The sequence below is a fragment of the Coregonus clupeaformis genome, chromosome 12 (assembly GCF_020615455.1).
Source record: "Coregonus clupeaformis isolate EN_2021a chromosome 12, ASM2061545v1, whole genome shotgun sequence".
Taxonomy (NCBI): Eukaryota; Metazoa; Chordata; class Actinopteri; order Salmoniformes; family Salmonidae; genus Coregonus; species Coregonus clupeaformis.
The window spans coordinates 51,804,098-51,815,739 of NC_059203.1; the positions used below are offsets into that span (position 1 = coordinate 51,804,098).

General features: G+C 43.3%; 1 protein-coding gene across 2 annotated transcripts; it reads left to right on the forward strand.

The window, feature by feature from the left end:
* Positions 1 to 2,549: 2,549 nt before the first annotated feature.
* LOC121578387 (PAK4-inhibitor inka2-like) lies at positions 2,550 to 6,163 on the forward strand. 2 transcript variants are annotated; one of them, XM_041892744.2, is made up of 3 exons: positions 2,550 to 2,665; positions 2,782 to 2,832; positions 5,099 to 6,163. In XM_041892744.2, the coding sequence occupies exons 2-3, from the start codon at positions 2,830 to 2,832 to the stop codon at positions 6,044 to 6,046; spliced, it is 951 nt and encodes a 316-aa protein (XP_041748678.2). In that variant the 5' UTR covers positions 2,550 to 2,665; positions 2,782 to 2,829; the 3' UTR covers positions 6,047 to 6,163. The 2 variants fall into 2 exon arrangements, with proteins under 2 accessions (XP_041748678.2, XP_045080009.1); XM_045224074.1 differs by lacking the exon at positions 2,782 to 2,832.
* The last annotated feature ends 5,479 nt before the right edge of the window (positions 6,164 to 11,642 follow it).

Genomic DNA, 11,642 nt, shown 5'->3' on the forward strand with positions numbered 1-11,642 from the left:
CCTCCATGCTTCTCACAAAGACACGGTGGTTGGAACCAAAAAGTCCATTGCTCGTGTTTGTTGGCCCAAGCAAGTCTCTTCTTATAATTGGTGTCCTTTAGTAGTGCTTTCTTTGCAGCAATTCGACCATGAAGGCCTGATTCATGCAGTCTACTCTAAACAGTTGATGTTGAGATGTGTCTGTTACTTGAACTCTGTGAAGCATTTATTTGGGCTTCACAACTTATCCTCTGCAGCATAGGTAACTCTGGATCTTCCTTTCCTGTGGCAGTCCTCATGATAGCCAGTTTCATCATAGCGCTTGATGGTTGTTGCGACTGCACTTGAAGAACCTTTCAAAGTTCTTGAAATGTTCCGTATTGACTGACCTTCACGTCTTAAAGTAATGATGGACTGTGGTTTGTCTTTGCTTATTTGAGCTGTTCTTACCATAATATGGACTTGGTCTTTTACCAAATAGGGCTATCTTCTGTATACCCCCCCTCCACAAATTAACAAGGCACACCAGTTAATTGAAATGCATTCCAGGTGACTACCTCATGAAGCTGGTTGAGAGAATGCCAATAGTGTGCAAAGCTGCCATCAAGGCAAAGGGTGGCTACTTTGAAGAATGAAATATATCATATATTTTGATATGTTTAACACTTTTTGGGTTACTACATGATTCCATATGTGTTATTTCATAGTTTTGATGTCTTCACTATTATTCTACAATGTAGAACATAGTAAAAATAAAGAAAAACCCTTGAATGAGAAGGTCTGTCCAAACTTTTGACTGGTACTGTACATTCACTTTACTTTAACAGATGTCTGCATTTTATAAAACGTTCAATTGCATAAAGCTTTTTTTAAGGGAAACTAGCATGGAGAGAGAACATGAATTGAGAGGAACATGTTTTTGCTAATATTTACATAACATACCAACAATGTATGCTGTTTCATATCACTTATCATTACGCATGACTGTCCATAGATCATAGCTGTACTTATTTAATCGTCACAATGTAACATTCCTTCGAAAATAATTACAACAAGTAAAAAAAGTATAAATTAGAAGAAAAAAACCTGCACGATTTTTTTAACCAATATTGAATACATATTTTATTTTCATTCAATGTCTTTTGCAGTATGTTTGTGCGTTGATATGTTTACACCTGTTACATCTAGAGACTTGCTTTCTCCATAGTGTGAATTAGGGCTATTTCTACTCCCATACTATTCACACGACTGATAAAGAGGTAACATAATATATCACAATGATGAGAAAGAAATGAACAATGATAGTGTTTTGGTAAATATTTAAAATGCTTTAAAAGTCATACTATTGTTTAATTTAAATAAAGTTTGGATCATCCTCCTGGTGTGTCTCTAGAATAATATGCCTTCTCTACAGATTCCACTGTAAGAATGTCATTTTGAACATGGAATAGCAATGCTAATCACATTTCATTAGGGTCTTAAAGGTAAGTAGAACATCTCCATAAGGTAAACATTGCACATCCATCCTAATGTACACAAATGTAAATGAAAATGTACCAACAACGCTTCATTCCCCAATTACATGGAGTATTCATATACATGAGGAACAGACAATGGAGGTTGATGTAAATGATCTGCCTAAGCCTATACAGACTATTATGTGCAGTCTTGCTCATTCCAATAAATTGATTTGGGACAAGGTAACAGTTCAGCTCCAGCATTTGCACTGTAAAACTTCCATTAAGTAAAGAATGCCGCGAATGGTGTAGGCATTGGGACAACAATGGACTCCTAACAGCCCAGGGTACCATGCACTCAGGTAAATCAGGGAGTGGAATAGGATGGGGGTAGTTTGAGTGTTCAAGCTGTGTGCCATTCCATGGTTCCAGGAAAATCCATCAGGTGGTGCTACAAGCCCCTATACGCTTCAAATCAAATGTAGCCTAACTGCATCCACATGAGAAGAGCCATTTATTCACTGTGTTAGAAATACAGGTTTTTCTTATTATTTCTCTATAGTGACCTTTTTCAACAAAGCATCATGAGCGTTTTGCGGCAACTTTGAACTAAAGGTTGCACATAGGTCAAGAAGCCTAAATCCAAAACTGTCTGTAGGCCTTTGTAGGCTAATAGCCTTTTATTATAGAAAAAACATCAAACAATATAGTTAGGTACTCCAAACTGTGATAATTAGTCTATGTTAATAGAAAAACCCTGTGCCTAATTGTGGCTGTCGGTTGCAGTGCGTCTGTGTGCGCCAGAGTGTGCTGTGTGGCAGGGTCAGAAAGAAGATTGATAGGCTGGGTGTCTACTTGCCCAGTCTGAGACAAATAATAAGCAACATCGTCTGGTCCATGATTGACACATGACTGAAGTCCCGCCAGTGTAATCCTGGCAATTGTTTTAATTCCGAAATAATAAAGCAGAACTTCTCAGGTGAGGGAAATGTTTTGACGCGGTGTTAAGGTGTGGGGTCGTATTTCAGGCGTGTTGCTATTGGCGGATTCTGTGATGCGCGCCGTTGACTGGCTGCGCGGAAAGAGACTGCGCTCACAAAGTACACTGCAAGCCCTACAACCACATGCACTCTTCTGTCTGAGGGGCGTAGAGTGGACATCGGACCTACTGAGGAAGTTGCAACCGTTTGGATTAATTGTTCTATTAGAGGAATCAATTATTCACCGATGTAAGTAGCCTGATCTAGAGAAATGCATCATATAGGCTAGGCTATATAGGCTAGGCAACTTTAGCGCTATATGAGAACATCATTTTGTATGTTGAATTATTCTTGTCTTTTTGCAGGATAAAGTAATCAATTTGTAATTCATACAATCAGAAAAGATAAGAGCAATGGTAAGTTTATTTTGTAACATTAACAGATTGTTATTTTATGTGAAGTGCCTATACATTTCTTCCTAACAGTTGTGCAGAACAGTGTGCACTCCGGAGAGTTTATTATAGTGAGCGGCTGAATGTTGTGGTAAATAAAAACAAATGGTCGGTGCTTATAACTTTATGACCCTCCCATGACAGTTAGACAATACAGATCAGCTGAGAGTAATTGTAGGATATAGGCTACAATTTGTTGGAAAGAATACAAACTCTTGTAATTATTCCTTTTTAACTTTTAGGCGTAAATCAATTTTTTTAACACGCTTTTCTTGAGAAATACGGTCTGGTTTATTGCTTACTTGTTACATAGGCTACTTATTAATTTCTGGCAGATGCAGGTCTGGAAATCAGAATCTATTTTAACTGGTTACTTGCAATACACATATTCATTAGTGCGTTATAAATGTGTTATTGATGATCAATCAATGATCAATTATGTCATAGACATGTCATTATCATTTCTATACATGCTTCCCTCCACCATGTGTGTGGTGTCCTTCCTTCTGAGTCTTTCCTGTAGCACAGATATGGCCTTGGAGCATTATCTCTTACCTCAACCAATGACTGACTGGTGCTCTCTACCAGTGTTTAATAACACCACAGTAATGGAAGGCTGCAGGGTACAGTTTTGCTGCTTTTCAACTGTAACACCAGTATCACACTATACACTCTTATGTTACACTAGGGAAATTGGGTTTCCATAGCTAGGGCTGACAGTGAGGACTTGTGAAGAGCAGAATCAACTACCTCTGCATCATCAAAACAGTTGCTTTGTGAGAAGGTGTTAAAGTTCATAGTTAACCATTGTTATGTAAATGAAGCTTTAAAGTACCGGTGGCCTGGCTTTGGCCCCAAGTGAGAGCGGGTCCGCCAGAGCCATGAGACACGTGTAGATGGAAACAGAAAAGTCTGAGCCTTTTGGGTAAAACAGTGGGGTAAATCCTGTATGGAAATGTGCAACATATTTATGTGCCCCTTTCAGATTCTCTCCTAGAATTTAGGGCACTATTTCCATCACCCGAGCCGTTCGGCATACTGTATTGAGCTGGATGAGTCAGACCTCCACACTATTGTGAAGGACAATGCACATGGCAGACCGTTCAGTGTTTGATACACCTCCAAGTCCCTGTCTCACTCTGTTTAACAGAGCTCTCTTCTACAGCCAAATGGTTAAGTTTCCACAGCTGTGATAACATCAGGGCATCATCTCTGCTGATTTGGTCTCCTCACTGTGCCTCCAAACAGCACTCTGGCCTGAGATGGATTAGGGCTGGGAGGTAACACACACATTGGTGGAGTCAGCTTGCTTAACAAGCGTACTACAACACATACAAAGACCTTGGAGGAGTATTACAAATGAAAGTTTAACAAATGACATCATTCTAAAGCTGTTATTTTTTACAGTTGGTGATTTGTTGTACGGGGGGAAATGTTTTTTACACAATAAAAGTCCCTTGCATACAGTAGGCTTTGTTCTGTTAGCCACAATACCAGAGTGAAGGGGATTGATCTTGAAGTGTTGCCTTGTCACCTTTTAACCTTAATGTGATAAGCTGGATTCAGTGGTGGTTCCCAAACCATGAGTCATATCTGGTCGTGAAGACATCCTGAGAATGTTGTTGTGATGTAACTGAATGCTATGGTAACTTGTGTCATTCAGACTGTGTCATTCAGACTTCTATATTTCTGATGATTTGGTGATGACTTTGATATGATTCATACATGGGGTTTCTCACTCCCATTGTGTAATTCCATAACAGTGATGTCATTTCCTGCTGGACAATATGGGCCAATCCCGAAAGGCATCCTAATGTGTAGTAAATGATGTACACTGCTGAGTGCCTCTAAGATGTATCAGTCTCTAGTTTGTCCAACTTCCTCTCTGACCAAAAGAGGCAGCGAGTGTTTCCCTGTACATCCTGTTCCCACAAGCCATGTTCTAATAAACTCAGAGCATGCCGCTGAGAAGCATCTCCATAAAGTTGCTCTGAGGGTTGGGTGGAATGTCTGACTTGATATGTGGTGTTGGTACGGCTGCAGAGTGATCTCAGCTGGTTAGAATCTTGGTGCAGTGCTGGGGGGGTTTAACCTTAACATTCAGTTAAAGTTTCTGTAAAAGTGCTCTGTTACACATTTTGTTCTGAAATGTTCTTAAAACATGAATGGAGGAGTCAGTGTTTAGTCTGTCAGTATCTAACCTGTTATCTCTCTCTCCCTGTCTCTCTAGCTGTGTCTGCGGGACTCTGGAGACTGTCTGGTGGACCAGATTCAGTACATGATGAGGTCCCTGCAGGACCTGAAGCACATGAAAAGGCCGCTCAGCGAGCCCTCCGGCCGTTCCTACGCCATGACGCGCGCTTGCCAGAAGGGAACGCAGCAGCGGGAGCGCCTGACATGCCTCCGTAGGCCCATCTCTGAGGCCAGTGAGGCCAGCACCTATGACTCAGCTTGCTGCCTGGCCAGCCCCGTGGAGGAGGAAGAAGAGGTGGAGGAGGAAGGGCAGGAGTGGCTAATGCAGAGCTCCCCCAGCAGTGAGAAGAGTCTGGAGTTTGACTCAGGCTACTCAGAGGCGTCCTGGCAGGATGAGGGCGTGGTGCTCAGGAGGACCAGGAACGTACGGGTGTCTAATTCCGCCTGCCTCCGAACCAACCGGGGAGTAGGCCCTGCCGACCGGATCCGGCCCAAGTCCACGTCGGACGCTTGTCTGGAGCGCTGGACGTCGTTTGAGGCAAGCAGCGACCCGGAGGACTGGACCACATCACTGCTGAGCCGCAGCAGGAACAGACAGCCCCTGGTGCTGGGGGACAACAGCTTTGCTGACCTCATTAAGAACTGGATGGACCTGCCAGAGTGTCCCGAGCCAGCAGAACTCAAGCCCCACGCAGGCCGGCGCCTGGCCAAGGACCTCCTGGTTAACATGAGGAGGAAGCTGGCGGGGATGTCTAAAAGCGTGGAGATGAGGGCCAGACCAGCAGACTCCACAAGGCTCAGTAGGGCCTTGGTGGCCCCGAAACGCATGTCCTGCCCTGTGGGCTTCCAGCCACGCAAACCCTTCTTTCACCAGTCCCACACAGGCCTGCACGAACTAGGAACAGACTTCTACCAGTTCAATGCTCTCATGAAGACAGGCAGCCGACAACCTATCATATGCAATGACATTATCGGGTACATCTGATCTGAGTGATGTTACAGCTATGGACTCCTACCACAGATTAATGTACATTTGTTAAATGCGCTTTATGTTGAAATAATGTTGAAATTGTTACAATAATAAAATGTTTTTCTATTGAAAAGGGAAAAAGTGTTGACTGTAATAATTATTAACTTACAAGATTTATTCTTAAATAACTAATGAAATAATAATGCATGCTTACTTTAGGTTCAGCTCTAAAAAAGGTAGTGACATTCTTGATTACATCTTGGCATAAACACTCTAGCTCATTCTTTAAATTACCTGTCAACTGACCAACATTATGGCAGTAAAAAATCTTGCCTTTGAATACTTGCCTATTTGAATACAAATAACAAGGTAGGCGTTGCTGTATTGTGTTTCTACTACTGTCAGATAGGCAGGTGAAAATGGTCTTTCCAATTGTGGGATGTTAAGCCCCGTTTATACCTGGTGCTAACATGCATCCTTTGTCCTGATCTTGTCCACATTCTGATTGTGCCCACATTTTTAGAGAGGTGTAGGCGATTCAAATACACTTTGTGATCTGATTGTGATCAGATCTTCCTGACCACCTCCGGAGGTAGTCAGGCACACATTGTGTCTGGATATCAATCAAGTGTAAACAGATCTGGATGGTCAAACTATTTAAATAATCATTATACCGGCCTCTAAAATCATTGGCAGGTAGCACCATTGACTTATGGCATCAGTATTTGTCTTAAAATAAATACATTCATATTATTTTGAATTAATATCTGTCAAATAATTTGCATACAGGGGGGCATTAGCTAATCTGGTCACAGTGGATGGATAAGAGACACATTTTAATACAATGTGAGCAAGACAAAGGAGCTGATCGTAGACTACAGGAAAAGGCGGGGGTGAACAGGCCCACATTAACATCGACGGTGTCCAAATCACCAACAAACTATCATGGTCCAAACACACCAAGACAGTCGTGAAGAGGGCACGACAACACCTTTTTCCCCTCAGGAGACTGAAAAGATTTGGCATGGGTCCCCAGATCCTCAAAAAGTTATACAGCTGCACCATCGAGAGCATCCTGACCGGTTGCATCACCGCCTGGTATGGCAACTTCTCTGCATCTGAACGTAAGGCGCCACAGAGGGTAGTGCGTACGGCCCAGTACATCACTGGGGTCAAGCTTCCTGCCATCCAGGACCTATATACTAGGCGGTGTCAGAGGAAAGCCCCAAAAATCATCAAATACTCCAGTCACCCAAGTCATAGACTGTTCTCTCTGCTACCACACAGCAAGCGGTACCGGAGCGCCAAGTCTAGGACCAAAAGGCTCCTTAACAGCTTCTACCCCCAAGCCATAAAACTGCTGAACAACTAATCAAATGGCCACCCAGACTATTTACATTGACCACCCTCCCAACCTGTATTTAGCCTCGTTATTGTTATTTTACTGTATTACATTTTTGTCATTTAGCAGACGCTCTTATCCAGAGCGACTTACAGTTAGTGAATGGATACATGTTTTTTGTTGTTCATACTGGCCTCCCGTGGGAAACAAACCCACATCCCTGCCGGCCAAACCCTCCCCTACCTTGGACGATGCTGGACCAATTGTGCACCGCCCATGGGTCTCCTGGTCACAGCCAGCTGCAACAGAGCCTGGACTTGAACCAGGATCTCTAGTGACACAGCTAGCACTGCGATGCAGTGCCTTAGACCACTGCGCCACTCGGGAGTATTACTTTTTTTTTTATTTTTTTTTTTACTTTAGTTTATTTGGTAAATATTTTCTTAACCCTTTTTTGAACTGCATTGTTGGTTAAGGGCTTGTAAGTAAGCATTTCACGGTAAGGTCTACACCTGTTGTATTCGGCGCATGTGACAAATAATGTTTGATTTGAGATGCAACAAACCTTGATCAGATAGGGATTGGATCATATTGATCAGATCACGAAACTCACATGTGAAAACAGTCATATACATGTATAGTGTTTAATGTAGCCACACACTTAGGGCTATTCAGTCTGTATCACTGAAGCGCTATAAATGTAAAGGTAATTTCCTATTAAGACGACATCTGCAGCATTTACCGTGAATGCAATCTCCGCTAATGCGGGAACATTGCCTTTAAATTGAAATTACTCTGTAACGCTGAATTTCCACGATACGGATTGAATAGAGCCTTTAAATAGCTTAAAAAGATTGTATTACATTTGCAACATGAACACATCAAATTAACTTACTGTACTTAGTTTAATCTACAATCAAAAGGAAGAAGCAGAGGATGCACTGACACATTTTTTTCTCAATCAGTCACCTAATGAACAAAATCTAATCAAATCCCTAAACATAGGCCTATGTAGCAAAGTAGTGTATTTCAGAATAGATCTACAAATCTATCCTTCTATCCAGCTGAGGGCTTGATTTTAAAGAGATTACTCCATGTGTATGTGAGACTTAGTGCTGGGTAGGTCTCCACAGAGAGAGACTGATCTCAGATCCCAGAGGGAGAGAGAGCAGGACAGAGATGTTTACCTCTGAGGACAGAGAGGAAGACCTGCTCACAGCCTTCAGCTGCATGGGCTTGATGAGCTCATGGCCCTCCCTGGGAGGGGTGGGGTGTGTGTGTGGGGGGGGACTGGGACTGGGCAGCTGTGTCCAGATGGTAAGAGATTCAGTGAGCCTCAAACCACCCGACCCTCAATATTCCAACGCAAAGCTGACCAGGGGGCCGGGGCTCTGACTAGGTCTCATTCTCATGTTTAGCCTGACCTGAATTAGACGCGGGAACCAATCCAGCAGACTCCAGCCCAACCCAGCAGGCCAGGGCCAACTCATCTAATCCATATGCCCTGGCATACACTCACAGCACAACTTCCCAAACACAGTCAAGACCTGCATGCAAATCTGATGATGTTTGCAAACATTAACTCAGCATCTGTCACTTGGCATTACCCAAGGTCCAAGTTGATAAGAACAGATAATGAAGTAGTCAAGGCTTGCCAGGCAGAGGCCAGAAGGAGATGCATCTCTCTAAATCACGCTCTAGCAGAGAGATCCACTTCTACCGCTTCAATCACTAAATGGGTTTATTTTTGGACAGTTTAGGGAAGTAATGTGTTACTTCATCTCTCTGTGCTTCTCTATTTCCAGATGTTCTATGTGGTTCATTTTCAATTTGTTACAACTCACACTGGCCAAATCAAATGCTTATGTTACTATCTCCTAACAATGCAGTAAAATGTCAAACAATTAAAATGTACGAATAATTTTTTAAAGAAATCAAGAATAGCGGGACGAATCTGATTAACAACCCAAATAGCACTGTAGCAGTAATCAAATGCAATCTATACGTATGTACAATGGGAGAATTTACACAAGATCAGCTAAGAATGACATGTACAGCAGTAGCCATATTAGAGTAAACTATGTCAAGAATGCAGTGTATAATAAACATACAGTTTGTATAAACACTGTAACTAAAATACAATGTCCAGTAGTAGAAATGTAATGATGTGCTACATCGGGGATACAATATTTAAATACACAGTGTGAAACGGGAAGTGACCACTGGTTGAATGTCTCTATAACATGGGACAGCAGCTTTGGCTGTGTGTGTGTGTATTTGAGTGTGTGTGTGATAGCTTGTGTGTGTGTGTTTTGCTCAGTGAGAGTGAATCACCTGGTAGATGGCTAGTGATGGCTGTTCAACAGTCTGATGGCCTGGTAATAGAAGCTGTTCTTTAGTCTCTCGGTCTTAGCTCTGATGGACTTGTACTGTCTCTGTCTGTCAGACGGTAGCCGAGTGAACAGTCTGTGGGTGGCTAAGGTCCTTAATGATGTTCTTGGCCTTCCTTAAACACCGGGTGCTGTAGATGTCCTGGAGGGCAGGCAGCGTGCCCACACCACCCTCTGGAGAGCAATGTGGTTGAGGGCAGAGCAGTTGCTGTACCAGGTGGTGATGCAGCCTGACAGAATGCTCTCAATGGTGCATCTTTAGAATGGGGCCATGCCAAATTTCTTCAGCCACCTGAGGTTCTTCACCACGATATCGGTGTAGCGAGATCATTTTCAGGTCCTCAGTGATCTGCGTGCCAAGGAACTTGAAGTTTTTGACCCTATCCACTTCGATGAGGATGGGGTGTGCTCTCTCTTCTGTCTCCTGTAGTCCATGATAAGCTCCTTCGTTTTGTTGATGTTGAGGGAGAGTTTATTTTCCTGGCACCACTCCGCCATAGCTCTAACCTCCGCCCTGTAGGGTGTCTCGTCATTCTTAGTAATCAGGCCTACAACTGTCGTGTCGTCAGCAAACTTGATGATTGAGTTGGATGGTCACGCAGTCATTGGTGAACAGGGAGTACAGGAGGGGCTGAGCACACACCTCTGGGGTGTTGAGGAGCAGCGTGGCAGAGGTGTTGTTACATCACCTGGCGTCGGCCCGTCAGGAAATCTAGGATCCAGTTGCACAGGGAGGAGTTCAGACCCAAGGCCCCGAGCTTAGTGACGAGCTTGGCGGGCACTATGCTGTTAAAAGCTGAGCTGTAGTCGATAAACAGCATTCTTACATAGGTATTCCTCTTGCCAGGGTGGGATAGGGAAGTATGCAGTGCAACGGCAATCGCGTTGTCTGTGTATCTGTTGGGGTGGTATGCAAATTTTGTGGATCATGGGAGTCTTGTATGTTGGAGGTGATATAGTCCTTGACTTTCAAAGCACTTCATGATGACGGGATGATAGTCATTTAGCTTAGTTACCTTGGCTTGCTTGGGTACAGGAACAATGGTGGCCATCTTGAAGCAAATGGGGACGACAGACTGGGATAGTGAGAGGCTGAAAATGCCCATAAACATTCCAGCTAACTGGTCTGTGCATGCTGCCTTGTGAGGGTTAACATGCTTGAAGATCCTACTCACGTCGGCTACAGAGATCGGGAGCCCGCAGTCCTCATGAGCGCCGTGGGCCCACGTTGGTGTGTCTGTGTTGTTTTCCTCGAAGCAGGCGAAAAAGGTGTTTAGCTTTTCTGGAAGTGAGGCATCTGTGTCCGCGACATGGCTGGTTTTCCCTTTATAATCTGTGATTGTCTGAAGTCCCTGCCACATGCGTCTCATGTCTGAGTCGTTGAATTACAAATCCACTTTGTCCCTGTACAGTTTTTCTGCCACTTTGATTGTTTTGGTCATAGGTGGTGTGTTTGCAATTGTCCAGGTTTCCAGTCACTTTACCGTGGTCAAATCCTGTGGTTCGGAGGGTGAAGGAGGGCTTTGTGTTAGTCTCGAAATGGAGAATAACAACGGCTAAAGTAAATTCAGCAAAGAAAGAAACATCCCCTTTTCAGGACCCTGTCTTTCAAAGATAAATAGTAAAAATCCAAATAACCACATATCTTCATTGTAAAGGGTTTAAACACTGTTTCCCATGCTTGTTCAATGAACCGTAAACAATTAATGAACAGGCACCTGTGGAACGGTCGTTAAGACACTAACAGCTTACAGACGGTAGGCAATTAAGGTCACAGTTATGAAAACTTAGGACACTAAAGAGGCCTTTCTACTGACTCTGAAAAACACCTAAAGAAAGATGCCCAGGGTCCCTTCTCATCTGTGTGAACGTGCCTTAG